This window comes from Natator depressus, chromosome 3 (assembly GCF_965152275.1).
Source record: "Natator depressus isolate rNatDep1 chromosome 3, rNatDep2.hap1, whole genome shotgun sequence".
Classification (NCBI taxonomy): domain Eukaryota; kingdom Metazoa; phylum Chordata; order Testudines; family Cheloniidae; genus Natator; species Natator depressus.
This window is the reverse complement of record NC_134236.1, coordinates 14087430-14108404: the sequence shown is the minus strand read 5'-3', so window position 1 is coordinate 14108404 and position 20975 is coordinate 14087430. Positions and strand designations below refer to the sequence as shown.

At 46.4% G+C, this 20975-nt stretch overlaps 1 protein-coding gene across 1 annotated transcript in view; it reads right to left on the bottom strand.

The window, feature by feature from the left end:
- PKHD1 (PKHD1 ciliary IPT domain containing fibrocystin/polyductin) overlaps positions 1-20975 on the bottom strand; it is a 369527-nt gene that overhangs the window by 332677 nt on the left and 15875 nt on the right. The window contains exons 7-16 of the mRNA XM_074947443.1: positions 20257-20335; positions 17837-17911; positions 12911-12975; positions 11661-11700; positions 9157-9227; positions 6176-6277; positions 5604-5699; positions 4789-4930; positions 3713-3827; positions 286-561 (exon numbers count right to left, since the gene is read on the bottom strand). Coding sequence (XP_074803544.1) covers positions 286-561; positions 3713-3827; positions 4789-4930; positions 5604-5699; positions 6176-6277; positions 9157-9227; positions 11661-11700; positions 12911-12975; positions 17837-17911; positions 20257-20335 — 1061 coding nt within the window. The remainder of the gene's footprint in view (positions 1-285; positions 562-3712; positions 3828-4788; positions 4931-5603; positions 5700-6175; positions 6278-9156; positions 9228-11660; positions 11701-12910; positions 12976-17836; positions 17912-20256; positions 20336-20975) is intronic.

Here is a 20975-nt window from a genome sequence, read left to right as displayed (position 1 = left end):
GAGACGTGGTCCTACCTTATGTTTACTAATATAATCAAATTCTAGTTTTAACACATGTTAGCAGGTCAAGGTAAAACTAATCTGCTAACTCATGTTAAAACTACAAACTGCCTTGTCTTCACTAGGATTTTACTCCATGTCAGTTAACTTGCCTTAACTAACAAAACACACCATTTTTCTTTGCTAGTGAAGACAAGGCCTGTACAATAAGGGTTTGCTGAAAAATAAGTGGAGTAAATAGCTCATGAAGCATTCAAGGCACAGGATCACAGATGTGGCACTGACCTGTATCTCTGGAAGCCGGTGGGCACTGGCCCGGATTTCGTGCCTCTCTCTGCGATAGGTGTTCACCACATCAGGGTTTAGCCAGGTGTTGTGCAGTTGAACCCCAACTTGCATCCCACTGCTTGGTGCCTTCCCATGATGCAGCGCTTCCAGGTAGTACTTTGAGCCACCCATCAGCTCAAATTTCTGGGATTTTGGCTGCCAACTCTTGCTCCAGTTCTTCTCCCAGCGCTCAGACCATTCAGAAGCACCAGCAGGAATAGAGGCAACTTTCACCTGCGTTCAAATCAACAAAAGCAACAAGGCAATTACACAGCAGTATCTGGCTCCAAAATAATACATGAACCTGACCTCTTTGTAATTTAAAGGTACACTCTCTCCAGCTAAAGAGAAAGTAGACCACATTCACAGCTATGAGCAGATGTCTGCAACATCCCTTCCTTTTTGTAAGGGAAAATCCTGTCTAGCACAGAGTACTGTGATCAAGGGGTCTGAGCTGAGTGCCAAGAAGAGGTGATTTCTCATATCTCACCCCAGCCCTATAACAATTCACCCAGTGGCCTTGGATAGGTCACTTAGGTTCCTCCTCTGTAAAATGGAAGTTGTGTGATCTACCTGTCTCAGATGGGTGTTGTGAGAAACAGTCAGCTTCCACTTTTAAGCTGCTTTGAAGGTTAATAGAGCTAGATTTTATTTGATAGAGGCCCTGCTGAGTCTTCTCCTTACACTCCTGTTGAGAAATAACAGCGGCCCATGAGGAATCATCTAAACCGAGCATCTTTCATTCATTGGATTTGAAATGGAGTCTTCCCCCTCAATTCCGTGGAATCTGAGGTAACGGTGGAGGCCACCTCAGAGAAGCTGTTTGTTAGGGGGAACCCTTTCAAGGTGACAACAGGAAAAAGACACTAAAAAGAGCACCACAGCTTAAAATCACGAGAGGGAACAAAACCAGTGAGCTAATTCCCTTTCCCAACCCGAGGTATTATAAGCTACGCAAGTAACACTACCTGTAGGTAAGGCTGCAGTCCCAATTTTAAGTCCCAATTTTCATTTAAACCATTCAAGCGGAAATTTTTCATGCTGGGTGTCAGTCTCAGGGTGGATTTTTTTTTTAAACTTTCAGTTAAACTCGGTCAGCAATTTAATTACAGGATTACATTCTAATTTTTCCATAGGACTCCTGTCTCATTCAGTGCACAGGATGGACTGTGCGCTGGGATGAATCAAGGCTGCATGGTGAAGATGGCTGCTGTCCAATAGGGCCCCTGCCTCACTTGTTGCAGAAGCTGGAAAGCAAATGAGGCAGGGAACTGGAGAAAGAGAAGGATGGTCTCAGAGTTAAGTTGAATGCTGCCCTGGAGAACTGGAGTCTATCCCTGCCTGTGCCATAGAGCTCCTGTGTGGTGCTGGGCAAGTCTCTTAAGCCAAAATATTCCACAAGTGACCACTTGTGAAACAAGTGACCACTTGTGAAACAAGTGGGATCCGCCGTTTCTGGTTGCCCAACTTGAGATACTTGGGGTCTGATCTGCAGAAGTGCCGAGCACTCACAACTGCTACGGAGGTCAATAGCAGCTGTGCTCTCAACACAAGTAGTACTATAAAATGTTGAGTCTGCTTAAAAAAAATAATAATAAAAATGAGGCACCAGGCTTCTTAAACTGAGCTCCCAAATTCGACACTTTGGGTTTTCTTCTCTGCCCCTCAGTTCCCCATGTATAAAATGGGGCTAATAATACCCTCATCTCACAAGAGTGTTACAGAAATAAATGCATTAATGTGCATGAAGAACTAAAATGCTATGACCGCATCATAGAAAAGCCCTTAAGGAAATTAACAATTCCGTATTCAGTGCAGGGTTTGGATGGAGTGCAGTAAAAATGGCATGGGGCCACGCACTGAATGAGGAGGATGAATCAAAATATTGGATAGCGCCTCATTCAGTGACACTGACTGAGGCAGGATTCCTGTGGGAAAACAACAGTACATGATCACGTCATTAAGGACTGTATCATCATGCATTTGCACACAAGGGGGTTAAATTAAAGTTGCACTGGCAATCTTAATTCTAGCATTTCTGTTTCCAGAGGCAGGTTTGTCAGTAAAGAAGGCACATGACTGTCATTAACAGCACGTGCACCGAGCTCTGACTGAATATGCTTAGGGTTCTGGAAACAGCTGGTTCTCACTGAGCATGCTCATCTCATTTGCATAGGAACCTCCTTCCTGCTAACCTGATACTCATTCTTTTATGGTAGGTGAGATCTTCAGGGGTAGCAGAGGGAGACTTTTCCCCTCCAAGGTAACTGGGGACCAGACAAAGAGCCCTTGGAGTCTGCTCTTCCCTTGACCGTGACCTGCCAAAGGACCTCAGTCTTGAGCTAGGAGCCTCGCTTCCAGGGAGGAAAGGATAATTGAGTCTCTAAGGCTCATTTGGTTCTCGGCCTCTTAAGATAGATGCCAACAAAGGTGCCAACTGTGACTGGGTTTTTACTCGCCAACCAAACACTCCATCCACCTCCTATCAGACACATTCTAAGGAGTCACTGAAACACCATTCCCTGGCATGGGACAAGGACCCCACGTTGCAGCTGAAATTAGAACAAGGGTAGCATGTACCACCCATCCGCATTACAACACCTTTCAAAGTGCATCCCATTCTGCCAGAGGGAGAGAAACCTGCAGCAAGCAGAGAGCATTTGGAAAGCTGGACAATCAAGGGGCCTGAGTCCCCGCTGGGTTATGCTGGGGTATGTGATAGAGGCATCCCTTGCAGGGAGTTCGCTCCAAACTCCTACCCCTCGCCTCGGGGAGGCAGGAATTCACCCAGGAGTCAGTCAATCCAGCACTGCTATCAATGACAAACAAATCAGCAACGGTCCCCTTTATCAGCAACCAAACTAGCTCAGTGACCCCCAGCATCAGTCCTGCAGTCTCCTATCCCTTTGGGCTCTGGCTGATTCTCATGTGCCGTGAACACTTACAGTAGCCATACACACAGGCTGCCTCCTAGGCCCGTCACACTGCCTCCTGGCCCACTGCGTCCCTACCGCAGTACATGCTCTCTCCAGTAACCCTTCTTGAATCGCAATCCCATCCTCCAAATCAGAGAGGGTGGGCACCAGGAAGAAGGGGTGGGATTTCCTGCCACCTCTCAAGCCATCGGGCACAGGAGGTTCCCGCTTTGCCTCTTTGCTCATCTCCCCCACCATTCGGGGTTGCAGAGCATGCTTTCACAGCACTGTTGCTGATCTGTGTAGTGTCATCACGCTAGGGCAACTCCACTGAAAAAAATCAACACAACAGCTGGAGAATCAGACCCAAGGAATCCTACTTGCATGAAGGGAAATCCCAGTGCTTGATAACTGTAAATGCAACTCTTCCATACCCTGCACGTCCTATTTTTGCTGCCCTAATGACATACCTTTTTCCCTGGGTCTTCTGACAGGCTCAGGTGCAAGGAAGCCCTGCCATCTGCCTGAATCCAGAAAGTGTAATTATTTGTCTGTGGTGCCACAAAGAATCCACGTAGTCGTGAGCTAGGCAGCAGAAGAATATCCATGTCATATAAAAGCAGTGCCAAATCCCTGACAAACAGCTGCTTTCTCCCATTTATTAACAGGAAGAGGGAAATATTTGTACTCAAATTCAAGAGCTTTTACCAGTTTTTAGGCACTCAAAATCTGACCTGTTTTCACAGGGAAAAAAATTATGACATCGCACAAATATTTCCAAGAAAAAAAAAGTGAAAATAGACTGGGGTTGTTTTTTTAAAGCAGAATCATCCCCATTGCTGAGTAGGAAAAAGCGTTCAAGTTGGAAACCTACCCAAGTTCAAAGGAGAGGCACGTGAAAATGTCAGAAAGGTGAAAAAGTTTGTATTTCTGCAAAACAAAACACAGCTCTCAATGGATGAATCTCAAAAGGATCAGCTCACGTGCACCCCAAATTTCTAAGGGCCAGCTCCTCCGCAGGAGTCTACTGGTATTGCTCCATTAACCTGGAGCTAAGCTGCTTCCCACCAGATGAGGATTTGGCCCTACATGCCTATTCCTACTTCTGGTGCACACAGCTCCTCTCCAGATGCAATACTTTCTGCTTCTGGCTGCGCTGGTTCTATCTCAAGAGCACTCTCCTTTGAGAGATTTCGTCACCTCTGCCTCTAGTCCTGGGCAAAAACCAAGAAGTGCAGCAATACGAGCCAGCTGGTGGCCCAGGATCACGCCCCTGGAAGTCAGAAACTCCTCCTACACCACTCTGTTCCGGGTTCTCCATGCAGGGCAACTCAGTGACGATGAAAAATACGGGATAAAACATTTCATTGCATTTTTTTGAATTTCAAAAGGCCCTAAAAACTCAAATACTGAGCAAAGATTTGATTGGAATCATGAGAGCTACGCAATGAAGCTGGTTACAAAGGACTGGTATGTGCTATTGTTACTTCTACCACTGCTAAAGGTGCGTGCCAAGTTTTCATCTCCCTTTGAGACCACGGAATACCTGAATGACTGCTGTGCCTGAAAGAGAAATCTTTCTGGAGAGCTGGCATTAGGAACAATCTGCCATCGATACCCAGGGGCTGCTTCAGTTAGATCAGTGCCTGCTGCATCATCCCAGACTTCAAAGAGAAGCCCTCTGTTTCCTGGGAAGTTAAAAAAATATATATATCAAGAATCTAGTCAGCAGCGGCTAATGGAAAGTCCACAGCACATGAGAGAATGAATAGCAAAACAATGAAAAAGCTGCTGGCATAGTCTATGGGTTGCTGGATAATAATCTCTGAAAAGAGATGTTTGGGGACCTATTAATGGGATCAATGTTAGTTCCAGGCTAGGAACACAGGAGAGACAACGCCTTGATCTATAGAGTCCCCTCCAGCAAATAAAGAAAAGTACCAAAGGATAGTGCCTCCAGCACTCCCCAACCAAGGTGCGATGGTCAGTACATTGAAGCGAAAGGAAAAATAATTGGGAGAATCCTCAGGGAGCTCCAAAAGGAATCCGAAAACAGACTGGAAATAAAGGAGATTTGTCAGGAGGGGCAAACTCATGAATATCGGGGGCAAAACTGAGGAGTATCATCGGGTTAGTCCAGAGTTCCTAGGTTCAGATATTACCCAGAAATCCCAAGAAAACGAGGAAGTTTGGTCAGCAAACCCAGAAGAGGCTACCCTACTACTGAAAACCCATGTGATGTGACATCAGGATAGCCCCGTTTTTGTCCATCCCACTACCAAACACAGAATGAAGTCTCTACCCCATTTCCAAATGGCAGCAGTTTGCCAAGCAGGGCCTTTGCTCTTAGAAATACTGTACCTGCTTGAGGTGCAGCAAGTCTTCTGGCCTCATCAATGGGTCCAGTGGTGCAACTAATCTTCCGGGGAGAACAGTGCTTGATTTCACAGGGAACTCCTGGCAGTGGGAAAAGGAGAAGTGGGTATATGCAGAAGGAGACTGAAGAACATAAACCCAGGCCTAAACTTTTTAAGGGATGAGCGCCCTTTGTATCTGAAAGAGATTAGCAGAGCTCCCCTGCATCACCTTCAGACAAGGGCAACATCACACCGAACAGAGGGCTTATATCTTTAGCCAGTTATTCATTTGAATTCACAGCAGTGAGGGCCTCTCATACGGCAAGTATCATGGTTCCTATGTCCACTACCATGGTACTTACCTGTACGTGGAGTCCCACCGACTTTGACTCAGCTTTAGCAGGAGTTGCTGGAGCAAGTGCTATTAGAGAATCAGGCCCTAAGGGAGCTGGCTCCTCTGAACGCGTGTCCAACTGGGCATTCAATATGGTGGCACAGGTGTAACTGAAGGCAGAATTTGGCCTGTGGTCTTCATTCCGTCACTGTAGTATCCCAAAGTGATTTGTACATTGTTACCTGCAACTGTGACCTGCACGGGCTGGTCAAAGAAGTCTCCTGTGATCGTGAGGTCACTTCCTCCTCGTAGGCTTCCCGAGACAGGAAACACAGATACTATCTCTAGAGAGGAAGGAAAAGGAGACTCAGAGAATGGACCTAGCTAACATGCATTAGGAAAGGTCCATCCCACTCCTGCTTCCATTAAAACTAAAAGCAACACTTGCACTGACCTCAGGGGGAACAGGCTCCGAGAAACTAAATGGCCCAAAATCATCCCTAGCCCGAATTCATCCAGGAAGCCAGTGGAATTACAGCCAGAATTAATTTGATCCTACATGTATAGCTCAGCTAAAGGACAATTTAAGGAGGTATATAACAACTCTTACAAGCTGGTGTAATTCACATCCCGAGGAGGCCAAAAGCAGGTGAAATTAAACTATTTTTGACAAGTGGTTCTCAACCTTTCCAGACTACTGTACCCCTTTTAGGAGTCTGATTTTTCTTGCACACCCCCAAGTTTCACCTCCCTTAAACTATTTGCTTACAAAATCAGACACAAAAATACAAAAGTGTCACAGCCCACTGTTACTAAAAAATTATTACTTTCTCGTTTTGTCTGTATGAAATTTTACATTGTACTGACTTTGCTAGTGCTTTTTATGTAGCTTGTTGTAAAACTAGGCAAATATCTAGATGACTTGATGTACCCCTGGAAGACCTCTGCGTACCCCTGGTTCAGAACCACTGTTTTAGGCTGTTTGGCTTGCCTCTGAATTTAACCCACAGATTTGACTGTTTTGAACTTTCTGTCAGCAGTGTTGTTATATCCTGGGACCAACATGGCTACGAGAGACAGGTAAGATGGGTGAGCCCAGACCTGAAGAAGAGTTCAATGTCAGCTTGAAACCATCTAAAGTTGGTCCAATAAGAGATATTACCTCATCCACCTTTGCTCTCTAATTGAACTTTCGAACAGTTGAATACAATGCTGTTAATCCTTAGCGTTTAGGGCCAAATCCTGAGAGGTGCTGAGCCTCTGCAATTGCCAGAGGTATAAATGGAAGTTGTGAATGCTCAGATTTGACCTCTAGTCTCCGTTTGCATGGACAATGTGGTTATTTTTCCACTAGATGGCAGTGTGGTGTTTAGCATTTCTCATCTCTCATGCACACACAGGTACTGTAGCTAGATGGGGCAACTGCAATTCTAAACACTGAATCACACTTTTGTAATCCTTAAAATGGGCTATTTGGAGAGATGACCTTAGCTTTCCCAAGTCTCAAATTTTTCTAATCCATCCATTTAAGGGCCATATTAATCTTTCATCCGTCAAGAGGGTCCCTCTAAATCAGGGATTAGCAACCTTTGGCACGCAGCCCGCCATGGTAAGCCCCTGGCGGGCCAGGCTGGTTTGCTTACCTGCAGCATCCGCAGATTTGGCCGATCACAGCTCCCTCTGGCCGCGGTTTGCAATCCTAGGCCAATGGGGGCTGCGGGAAGCGGCGCGGGCCAAGGGATGTGCTGGCCACCCTTCCTGCAGCCTCCATTGGCCTGGGACGGCGAACCACGGACAGTCAGAACCGTGATCGGCCGAACCTGCGGACGCAGCAAGTAAACAAACCGGCCCAGCCCTCCAGGGGCTTACCGTGGCAGGCCGCATGCGAAAGGTTGCCGATCCCTGCTCTAAATCCTTTGAACCAAGTCCTTTATACATGTGCACATCACAGATCATCAGTCCATTAGTTACAGTAACTACAATCAATGGTTAGATCAGGCCTTCGTGGGAAAGATAGAGCAGGCAAGCCCTGAAACCTGTTCAGACTAGATGAGCCAAATGGTCTTTCCTAGCCTCGTTCTATCTTTGTTAGCAATCAAAGCCAAGTGCTTTATGGTCCATGAAACTTAGACCTGTGGTTGTACTTTGAGTTTTAGACCCAGATTCTTCTTAAAGATCATTGACAGCAGCTACTGAGGATTTAATTTTCTATTGTCTAGAGAGCTGGAAATTGCATGCCAATTATTGTGAAACAAAACAATTGTTATACAATACAATGCTTTACTCAGTACAAGACAATACTACAGTAGTCTGTGATATATCTTTGCTCAGAACTCTTGACTCTCACACTGGAACTCAAGAGATACAATACAGTCAGCTAGGGGATGGGGATGAAGTAATTTTCAGCTGATTCATCCTATCCAAAGCCCTCTGCATGTCAAAGACCTCAACTCCCACCAACTTCAGGAGGATTTGAGGGGGCGGAGCAGGGTCAGGCACATAGTGTAGGTCTGGCAGGAGAAATAGTGGGGTTGCTTGATCACCATCCCATTTCCAGACCTGCTGATTCTCCTGTTGTTAGGGTTCACTTGCTCAATACCCTTTCGAGATTTCAGAGCCACCCACACCCGGAAGCTGGAGACAAAGGGTACGTCTACATGAGGGGGGCTTCCCAGAGTGGACAGACAGACGTGGGCTAGCTCTGCTTGTGCTAGCACACTAAAAATAGCAGTTCGGGCTGGGGCTGGAGCCTGGGTTCTGAAACCCCACAAGGGGAGAGGGTCTCAGAGCCCAGGGTTAAGCCCGAGCCCCAAGGTCTACACTGCAATTTCACAGCCCTGCAGCCTGAGCCCTGCGAGCCCAAGCCAGCTGAATCAGGCCCCCCATGGGTGTTTTACTGCAGTGTAGACACACCCTGAGTGATAAGGCCCCTCTTGAGGGGTGTTCAGTTCAACATGCAATGAAAGCAGGAAGAGAGGGGAAATCTGGACACTTCCCAACCTTAGCTCATAAAAAGATAGAGGGCTAGATTTTGTATCTCATCCTGAGGTCCTTTTTGGGCTCTCTGTCTACACGAGAGCAACTCCCACTGAATCCAAAGGGAAATGCACACAACGATTGAAGGCACAGTAACATTGGGAAGAATAGTAGAAAGATTTTCTTCATAGGCCTCTTTGGACTTGTCATAGGACAGGGCAGTCATCGGGGAAGCAGCGAACAGCACCTGAGAATGTTTGATACAAGAAAAGCTCCTGTTTGGCACTGATGAGCCAAGCATCCTTGTGCACCATCGACCTGCAACATGAGAGAAAGGCCTGTGAAACTCCTTGGAATCTGAGCTGAGGATGGATCTGCCCACAGTACCAGGGAAGCTGAACGGAACATCTCAGAATAAACACAGGAGAACACAGTTATTCTAGGATAACAAATGCTACTTTTCACCCATATATAGAATCACAGAATCACAGAATATTAGGATTGGAAGAGACCTCAGGAGGTCATCTAGTTCAATCCCCTGCTCAAAGCAGGACCAACCCCAACTGAATCATCCTAGCCAAGGCTTTGTCAAGCCGGGCCTTAAAAACCTCCAAGGATGGAGATTCCACCACCTCCCTAGGTAACCCATTCCAGTGCTTCACCACCCTCCTAGTGAAATAGTGTTTCCTAATATCCAACCTAGACCTCCCCCACTGCAACTTGAGACCATTACTCCTTGTTCTGTCATCTGCCACCACTGAGACCAGCCGAGCTCCATCCTCTTTGGAACCCCCTTCAGGTAGTTGAAGGCTACTATCAATATTGCAGCATTCATTCAAGCATCCGAATTAGAGCTGGTCAAAATTCTTCAACTGAAAAATTTTGCCATCATCAAAGGCAGTTTTGTTGAAATCAAAATCTACTATCTCATACTTTCTTACAGGTTTTCCTACTTTTTGCAAGTGTGTAACAGTAAAAAGGGGGGTTTTCCCCACTTTCAGATACTTTGCCTTTTCCCTTTTCTTTCAGTTGGAAAGGGTAGAAAATTAAAAGAAGGGAGAGAAGGGGGAGGGATTCAAAATCCAAAAATGGAAAATTGAAATGTTTTTGGTGTCCAAAAAAATGAAACGTGACATTCCAAGTCAAAAGAAACAAAAGAGTTCCCAAAACCCAACATTTTGCGTCAAATTTTCAGTGATTTTTCTCACAGAAAACTCAGCGGGGAAAATTTCGGTTTTCCAACCAACTCTAACTGAAGTGTATTGTGGGATAGACGGTAGCATTTAACCACTGGCTTACGGATGGAGTCACCATACCCAATATGTGCCTCCCAGAGTTCCAGCAAGTGCAGAATGGATAGCAAACCATGGATTCAACCAACTAACTCCAGCACTGAACACATGAGTCTCTACAGGTTGAGCTAAAAAGCTAGATTCCAGAGTTGATACCTGGGACAGACTCATTTCCTCAGTGAATCGGGCATGGCGTGGGAAGACCTATCACATACTAGACCAGTGGGTTACACACAGACTGTATCATCCTTTTGAATAGACAAGCATATTCCCCTGCCACAGTTTGTATGTGGGGGGTGTAGGTCATGGTGCACCTTGTTCCCACACCCTCTGGGGCAGCTTGCAGTCTTGGAGACACATGGAAGGAAAAGGAAAGTGCAGAGACTGTCCCTAGCCTTTGCATAGAAGGGGTTGGACTAGATGACCTCCTGAGGTCCCTTCCAACTCTGATATTCTATGATTCTATGCGAAGTGCCTTCGACCCTGGACAACACTCCCTGCACAACCTGTTGGAGTTGTGGGGGCCCTTTATAAGCATTAAGTCTCAACACCATGGTGAGGTAGAGAAAACGGGTACAGCGAGATTAAGTGACTAGCCCACGTGTAACCTGTGCCTGCTTGGTGTGGTACTCTGTCCCCCTCTAGTGGCAGCCAGACCAGACAGAGATTGATGAGTCTGCTACAGCCTTGGCTAAGAGAGATGTGTCCGTTAGCTCATGCATTAAGCTCCAGGGGTCCCAGGTTTGGTCCCATCTCCTCGCGACCGGGATCTGTTGGTGTTACACCTGCTCACCGAGGAAATCCGTGACAGAGTCAGAAGTCGAACCCAGCAGTTAATAAGGAAGCTGCCACAATGAATACGCTGATTTCTACCAACAGCTCAGAGATCTGCGGTTGACCTTTTTTGTCCAAACAACTGATTCATGAGCAAGGACAATGAACAGCACTGATAATCAAGCCACTGGGAGCAAGGCTCTTCTGCTGTGTAAAGCAAAACCCGCATAGAAATCTCACCGGGCATCAGCTGCCAGGCACCCCTTCTGACACTGCATTTGGACCAGAACCAACCCCTTCCTCCTTCCCCACCCCTAACATTCACAACTGAGGTTCTGGTTTTGGCCCATCTAAGAGAAATAAATGTCCACAAGTCACTCAGCCACCCTGCACATGTAGAAGAGTGGTGATAGGGAATTATGCCCATCTGTATCTAATGGATACCCCTGTTCTGTCCACTTAAACAATGGCAAAGAGACCCCCAGATCCTTTCGATAGTCTCTAGGGAACTTTCTTCTTATTGCAATGATGATCAGTTCATCCCGTTGAGACAGCAAAGGGCCATGGCTAGATACGTATATGCAAGTTCTATTAAATGTATCCAGGTCCTCTTTCTGGACCCAGAAATGCAGCTGTGCTACCATAGGAAACCACAGATGAACGAGGCAGCGTTTCAGTTACTCACTTTCCTTTGTTGAACACTGAAAAGCTAATGTTCTGCGAACCTGTTGGAAGAGAAAACACACACAGTTAATGCAGGAACATGGGGGAGTCCGTAGAAAAAGCACACCAGACTAGGATCTACACTAAGGGCCTGATTCTCCTTTCTTCACTGACTTTACTCCAGTGTATCTCCATTGACTTCAGGGGAGCTATTCTGATTTACTGCAAGAGGACAAAGTGCATCAACTAGTTATGCTATGAGATGGCACAGAAGCTCGAGAACCACACCCCAAAAAACCCAGTGGAGTGGTCACACCAAAACCAGATTGCACAGTCTCCAGCTGACAGAGGAGCCTGCCACATTATTATTATGGGAGCACCTAGAGACCCCAACTGAGATCAGGACCCCGTTGAGCCAGTCGCTGTCGCATTTTACAATCTAAACATACAAAACAGAGTCAGGGGAAATGAGGCACACAGAAAGCTTCAGAGTAATCTTCTCAAAAGCCTCTAAGTCCTGTTTTCAAACAGGACTAAGGCTCTTAGGAAGTTTAAGTCTCACTGAAAGTCGGTGAGATTTTGGCTCCGAAGCCACTTTTGAAAACAGGACTGGAGCACTTTTGAAAATATCACTCAAAGTGACTGCCCACAGCCTCCTAGCAAATCAGTATCCAAGCCAGATCTCTAGAATCCCAGTTCAGTGGCTTAGCCACCAGACCTAAATAACTCTGGGCTTCCACCAGGGCAAACCCTTACACATTGGTAATCATATGAAGCAGCTTCCCCGCCCCTCCACCTATTCTCCTAGGAATGGCCTGTATCAAAGGCCTACAACTCAGATGACAAGCATAGCAGAAGGGGCACCTTCACAGCCCTAGTAACACAGTGATGTGAACCAATGAGCAAGTGACACACTGAGCTCACAAACACCATCAAAACTCAGCTACTCCAGGGACAGGGCCGTAAAAGTACATAGCTGGGGACAACTCATTCTTGTGCGCCTCCACTTAGATACGAGGAGGAAAGTTATCATGTAAAGAAAGGTGAAGGTCAAAAAATGGGTGAGGGAGGGAAATGTTTACAATAAATAAGTCATTAGGTTACAGTCATAAGACCAGAGTCAGAAAGGGCAGAAGCGTTCCAGGGACTCGCTCCCGACCCTGGGTTTCTGATGGGACAGCTGTACACCCAGGGGGGTATTTCATTAATCATGCCACCTTTCGAGGCAGAGACCAGAATTGTAGGTGTACATGTTCTCCTCTTTCCACTGACCAATATAGCTGCCTTCGATATGGCACTGTAAGGTCCCTGTTCCATGATCCATCTGAATGGGATAGCTGTAAAGAGACAGCGAAATTGTGAAGCCTTTAGAAAGGAAAGAGAACACAAGAAAAACATAGCCATACCATTCCAAACAAAACACAGCTTGTCCCCAGTCCCAGGGCTTGATCCTGATACTGGAAGGATGCTTGGACCCTCAGCTTAAATGGGAGGTGAAGGCAAACAGCATCTCACAAGACTGGGTCACTGGAGAAGGTGCGTAGGAGGAGGGATGTAAGGAAGAGGTACAGTCCTGAGGTTGCTGTGATGCAGACTAGCTACTGGCCAGACCTTTCTGGGCATGTCTACACTGCAAAGTAAGCCCAGGGTTCAAACTCAGGCTCAAGACTCAACCCTCTTCCATCTGCACACAAATCACGCTAACCCAAAGCTTGGACTCAGGGTCCCAGGACCCTACAGGGCTGGAGGTTCCGAGCCAGAGTCAAGCTGGGAACCAGGACTCAAGCCTTATTTCTGTGCAGTATAGACGCAGCCCCACTGGACTCATGCTCTGGGAGCCCACCAAACTTATCCCGCAATTCCACGGGCTGACTTTCTTTGTCCTCTGGAAAGTCAAGTTTGGTGGACAGCCAAGTTTTCCCACAACGCACCATGAACAAAGGGCTAGAGCGGCCACATTTTCGGAGAGCAATAGAAATTCTGGGATATGGGTGGTTGGACTTGGGCCTGCATAATGCAGTGTAGACACTGGAGACCCAGGATGGGATGGGGCCCAGGATTCAACAAGTCCTAACCTGGGGCTACCACTAAGTGTAGATGCTCAAGCCATAGGTTAACAAACCTGTCCACTAACTTGAATTCTACTGACTCTGGGCTTACTCTGTAGTGTAGACATACACTCTATGGCCCCAAGGTATGAGAAATGCAACAATGGCTTAAAGGTGGACTTTGTCCCCTGTCACAATGTGGACTGGGCCTCTTTAAGGAGCCCCCAGCCCAATGGTGCCTCATTAATGGCCCCTAAATGGGGCCTGATAGACAGCAACTGACGCCTCTAAAGAGCCAAAGGGAAACAGAAAACAAAGGTTTCAGAGTAGCAGCCGTGTTAGTCTGTATCCGCAAAAAGAAAAGGAGGACTTGTGGCACCTTAGAGACTACCAAATTTATTTGAGCATAAGCTTTCGTGAGCTACAGCTCACTTCAATGCATCCGATGAAGTGAGCTGTAGCTCACGAAAGCTTATGCTCAAATAAATTTGTTAGTCTCTAAGGTGCCACAAGTCCTCCTTTTCTTTTTGAGAAAACAAAGGGAAACAGAAAACCGTGACAGAGACCAGAAGACTTCTGAAGAAGACCCTTGATCGGGGAAGGGTTTGGGCCAGGAAGTCAGAGGGCTGAAGATAGCTGAAGGCCAGAAAAAGTGGAATCCAGGAAAGAAGGGGGGAACATTCCAGCTAGGAAGGGCTGGGAGTTGCCTGCTGAAAGCAGGGAATTGAGTTGAACTTTGTAGATTTTATTTTGGGACTTTGAGTTTTGTTCTGAACTTTGATCTTGATAAACCCAGCCCCTATGGAGGGGTGGATTGCCTGTATGCACAATTTATTAAGGAGTCCTGAAGAGGGAAACAGAGGTAGGAAGCTGCAACACCCCTGACCACAAGGGGGTGCTCAGGAGGAGGCAGACCCGGATTATTCCCCCCACCCCAAACCACAGAAATGGAGAAACTGAGAATCAGGTCGTGTGTGTCTTTCCAAGAAGAGAGGAGCCTGCACATTGCAGTATTACCAGAACAGTTCTCTCTCAGAGGGGTGGTTATAGATTGCTAGCAGGCAGGCTAAGAATGTTGTTAATGTTGAAACTGCTTTGAAAAAATCAATGATGCCAAGGGTAGGTTTGTAAAAGTTTAAACAGTAATTTGACAAACCGCTTAAACCCTTAGCAGTTTGGCCCTGCCACTCCCATATTTTAAACAAGGACCTTTTCATCAGCAGCGGAGAAGGAATTTATGATTTAAGGGAACTGAGATAGTTTATATTTGGCTAAATAAGTAACGCAAACAGGAAGGCCACTGCCAGGAGCTGCTGTCCCAGGGGCATGAAAACTTCCCCCCCATGGAGATCCACTCTGGCAACTTTCCTATTACACTGCACTTAATCACTTACACCTGTATTTAAAGTGAGTGATGATACTTCCACCCTCTGTGTCACTTAGAAGAGTCAAGCGCCCGATCCTCATCTGCAATGAACTCATGCACAGCTGACATTGTCTACACTGGGAGCTTAGTCACTAGTGTCGCCGCACCAGTGCAAGCCCTGGTGTGCTGCGTTGGTGGAGATCTTGTCTGCAATCTCTATTGGTGCAGCTGGCCCCAATTTAACCCACATGGGGAAAGGGGGGTTTAAACCATGCTGTGTCACTGCTTCCAATGCTGGGGCTTTGCACTGGGGGCGACTATCCGCAGCTAAAATCCCAACAGCAATCAGGCCTAAGCCGTTCTATGAGCCCCGCTGACCCTGAGATCCACTGGTCTCACTGGTACCAGTAGGGTGGGTCTGTTCTGCCAGCCAAAGCATCCTGGAGAGTGCTGTGCATTCTAGCTCTACCCTCTGCTTTCCCCCTGCGCATTCCTAATACACCTCCTACACTGGGGTGGAGTGGGCAGTGCAAAGGCAGCTATGCTGGCCCACTCCCATGGCATAAAAGGACCTTAGCTGTCAGGAACTATGGGCTTGAGTTCCCTCAGCTGAGCCTGCGGCTAGCCTGCTCAGCCCTCGGGCCAGTTAATGAGGCCACTGGGGCTGGAGCAGAACCGCCTGATTGGCAGGCCTGCCCAACTGGCTGCCGGCAGCCCACAGGTCTGCATTTAAGCTCAGCAGCAGCGGCAGGTTGTTGGCTGCTCAACGCTTACACAGACAGCTGCATTCTCCTATCCCACTCCCCTGCTTGGTTCCTGACTCAGCTCTGACCCTTGGCCAGTCTCCGCTCTGACCCTTGGCCTAGTGGTTAAAGCCTGTTCCCGGCTTTAATCACAAGGCCAGGCTCCAGCTCAAACCACTAGGTCAGATCTCCCACATCCCAGTCCCTGACACTTAACAAGGAATATGGAATCCGTCTCTTGTCTTTTGTTCAGTGCACATTTCCTAGCATGCCACTTATACTCAGGTTGGCAATGATTAAAGCCAAGGGACAAATTTTTGATGGACCAATTTTCTACCCGAAGACCCAGTATCATCAAAAACAAAATGTTTTGTGGAAAAGGGACAATTTCATAGACTATCAGGGTTGGAAGGGACCTCAGGAGGTCATCTAGTCCAACCCCCTGCTCAAAGCAGGGCCAATCCCCAACTAAATCATCCCAGCCAGGGCTTTGTCAAGCCTGACCTTAAAAACCTCAAAGGAAGGAGATTCCACCACCTCCCTAGGTAACCCATTCCAGTGCTTTACCACCCTGCTAATGAAAAAGTTTTTCCTAATATCCAACCTAAACCTCCCCCACTGCAACTTGAGACCATTACTCCTTTCAACAAGTTGTTCACTGGAAAAATTCTCAAAACAAGTTGTTTTGACTCTCATTGTTTCAACTTTGATATTAGATTAAATTATTGATTTAAATATATTTATACACATACTACTTTTATGATTAGATGTATTGTATTTGGTGTTTCATATTATACTATTTTGACACTATCAAAATGATCCAACGTTTCTGAATCTAATTTTTTCTGAATTTCTGTTCCATAAGGAATTTTAACTTTTTGTTCCCATTTGGAACAAAAACAAAATTTTGAAATGGCAGAATTTCCTGCAGAACATAAATTCAGTTTTCCAAGCAGCTCTAATAACTATGTTGTTGTCTAACAGGATGCAAGAGAACCAGGAACCTAAAACCTCCCCTGACTGTGGTAATCTAACAAGATGCAGGCAAACAACGAAAAAGATGAAATTTAATAAAGGCCAGGGCAAAGTTCTGCACTTAGGAAGGAAAGATCAAATGCACAACTACAAAATAAGAGGGATAAGAGGTTAGGTGGTAGTACTGCTGTAAAGGATCTCGTGGTTATAGTGGATCACAAATTGAATGAGTCAATGATGAAATGCAGTTGTGAAAAAGGAGTGTAGTAACAGGAGTGTTGTAAGAAAGACACAAGAAGTAATTGTCCAGTTCCACTCAGCAGTGAGGAAACCTCACTGGAGTACTGTGTCCAGTTCTGGGTGCTATGCTTCAGGAAAGATGTAGACAAACCGGAGAGAGTCCAGAGGAGAGCAGCAAAACTGATAAAATGTTTAGAAAACCTGACCAAAAAGTTAAAAAAACAAAACAAACAAACAAAAAAAACACTGGGCATGTTTAGTTTTGAGAAAAGAAGATGGGGGGAGCTGATAACAGTCTTTAAATATGTTAAGGGCTGCTGTAAAAGAGGAGTGTGATCTATTGCTCTCTCTGTTCACTGAAGGTAGAAGAAGTAGTAATCCGCTTATTCTGCAGCGAGGGAGATTTAGTTTAGAAATTAGGGAAAACATTCTAACTATGAGGGTAGTTAAGCTCTGGAATAGGCTTCCATGGGAGGTTGTGGAATACCCATTATTGGAGGTTTTTCAGAACAGTTGGACAAACACCTGTCAGGGACAGTCTAGGTTTACTCGGTCTTGCCTCACTGCAAGGGCTGGACTCAGTGACTTCGAGCTCCCTTCCAGCCCTACATTTCTATGAAAATCAACCATCTAGAACCCCATGCACTCCAACAGTTTACCCAATGAGCTGACTTTTCAAGAGCCCCTCGAAATTGTGACAAAGCACCTGCCTGTTATTATCAGAACCGAGATGGACAGATGATTCTCTACAATCAATCATATGGAGATGTCACAGCAATATGAAATTAGCTACAACCCAAAGCAAAAAGGAAGATCATAAACTAACATGCTTCTCGTTTGCTTGTTGGCAAAAGAACAGAGGCTGATCCATCCATCTCCTTCCGCCTCGAGGATAACAGGGCTAGATAGGAAACAAACAGGAAAGATGTGACATTAGGGGAAGCCATTAAGCTCAAGGGTGAAATTCTGGACCGACTGAAGTCACTGGCAAAACGTCCACTGGCTTCGGTGAAAAAATAAATTCCATATTTTGGAACTATTTGACTTGACAACCCTGGAAAGCTGTGTCCCATACACCTTATGAAACATGCATAACTCTTGCAAACCTAAGGAGCCCTAGCCTCATTCACTGGGCATTTTACAAGATCCATGTGAATGAGGCAAGAGCTCATGTGAAATCCTGCTCCAGTCACTGCACATATTCACTAAAGGTGAGCATAGCGGTCCTATAAAACTATAGGCTGAATCTATTCAGTCCGTTGAATTTTCTCGAGTATGCTCACCAGTGTTTTGAGGTTATATTGTAAATAAATGAAACCAGCATTTCAGTGGAGGATACCAACACACCAAAGCTACACTGAAACACATTCCAACTTTCCATTTCATTAACCACAGCACTTGTAGTTCCCATTGAAGATGGGTGAAACAATAACTGGTACTGAATGCAGGATGTTAATCAGTATCCAGAGGCTAGGGTTGTTGACTCTGAATCAGCTGGTGTAAATCAGTGCAGCTCTACTGACTTATGATTAGGACTCTGTGTCATGGACGTCGTGGATTTCATGACTTCCTGCAACCTCTGTGACTTCTGCAGCGGCCAGCATGGCTGACGCTGGGGCTAGCTGCTCAGGTGACCTGGGGGACAGCCACGCTAGCCATTGCTGGAGCGGCTCTGCAGCCAGCTGCTCGGGTGGCCCCGCAGCCGGCCGCCACCCTGGAGGCCCCGGGCAGCTGGCCCTGGTGACTGCCTGAGCAGCAGTCCTGGGGCTGGCCAGAGCTGCCGCAGCTCAGCAGCTCCTGGCAGCAGTCCCAGGGTGGCTGGAGTAGCTGCTGGCCCCCCAGAGCTCCCCCACCCCGGTGGTGGCCAGAGCAGCTCCTGGGCTCCCAGGGATCCCCCCAGCAGTGGCTGAAGCAGCCACCTGCCCCCCGGGACGTCTCCGCAGCAGCAGCCAGAGCAGCTGCTGCCCGGCTGCCCCCACAGCAGTGGCCAGAGCAGCCGCTGGCCCCCCTGGGGCTCCCCCCATCAGCACCCCCGCCTAAGATTCAATCAGGGGTATTTATGGTATAAGTCATGGACAGGCCACGAGCCATGATTTTTTGTTTCTTGCCCGTGACCTGTCCATGACTTATACCATAAATGCCCATGATTAAATCCTCGCCTTACTTATGATTTATATCGTCTGAGTTCCCTAACTGGAGAATTTACCTGCGACCCACCAGAATGCTGCCTCCCCTGCAGCAAAAGTCTGTTGCTTCAGAGACTGGTGAATAAAACACCCTAGGCAAACGTGCAATGGGAGAATATTTCTTCCTGACCCCTCGGCTGAGCAGTGAAATTCTTGAAGCATGAGGTCTGATTACCCTTCTCGTCACGTAAATTGCTGCATGACCAAATACTTTAAAGGAACTGTAGACCCTCTGGGCCCTGACTCTCCACAGCCTTGCACAATCATGCCTACACATGCCAGTTCAGAATCCGCCAGTCACTTAGCCTAGTGGTCGCATTTTATCCCCACTTTGAACTCGCTGGGCCTCTGTTACCCTCCATTTTGTGTGACCATTCACACCAATGGGCATTCAGAATGGTGGCATTTTACACCCACCTGACCCTGGTGTAAATGACCACTTAAGCAACAGGGCAATGGAAAACCAGGTTGCCACTCTGTGGAAGTGCAAGTGACTCTATGAAGCTCGAGGCACTGGAGATTGAGGCACACAGCCCAGATCTTCCAGGGTATTTAGGCATCTATCTTCCAGAGATTTCAATGGAAGCTAGGAGTCTAAATACCTTTGAGGATTTGGCCCACTGTTTCTTAAGAGCTCTGCTTTAACTTTACATTTGCCATGAAAATTACTCTCCCCAACCAAGCGAATAGAATTTCTAAAAATGCAATTGGAAGAGGAAATTTATTAACTTGTAGTTTCCTACATTTGAAATTAGTTTCTTTTAATCTCTTAACCCAAATAAAACCTCCAACATCCAGATGCAATTACAGTACAATTCACACTGAGCCACAATTGACTGTGCAGACGCTCAATCAACGGACTAGCTTAATGGACCAGTTGCAATTAGATTAACAAAGTTTGCTGGAGCCCAACTCGTGAGCTGCAATAAACCACAACAAGAGGAAACCAGCAGCTCTGTGCCAACTGGTTGCAATTTATTGCTGTCAAGGAGGCTGATCGAAGAAATGCCCAAAAAAACAATCACATGGACAGAGCCAGAACATTAATATATGTAATTACCCATCAATATAGTCAGCGTTAAAGTCCATGGTTTCGTATTTTCCAGCAATGATCTGCCCACAGACTTGTATTACGTTTCCTGTTTAAATGAGAAATAAAATAAAGGGATTATTTTTAAAACAGCATGCTAATGTTTGTGGTGTGAGGCAGCTGGCAAAGTGGGGGTTAAGGGCCAGATTTACTAAGGGGTATTTAATAATTATTATTATTTGTATTACCAGAGTCCCTGGAAGTCCCCAGTCATGGCCCACTGTGCTAGGCACTGTACAAACACAGAACAAAGAGACAGGCCCTCCCCCGATGAGCTTACAATCTAAAAAAAGACAAGAGAGACAGCAGATGGATAAAGACAGGGGAGCATAAGGAAACAATACAGGTGCCTAGTGGGACCTACAAAAGTCCTTAGACCAGCAGCTCCCACTGACAGTCAACAGGAGTCAACTATTTCACTGACTTAACTGGAAACTCATTTTTGGTACTAAAAAGAGAATTCCAATTTCTGGTTTTTCCAACAGACACCAACAATTTTTGACAAAATGAAAAAAAAAAAATGTTCCTCTAGTTTTTTCATTGGTTTTTAAAAAAGTGTAGAATTACCTGGCCAGCTTTCCTGCCGAGTCATTTCAGTTAGCCAAACGGCATCTTTCGGACATTGTTTTTTTATTTTGGAGACCTGAGATTGTGCTTTTATGTTAATTACAGACCTGAGTCAGCTGAGC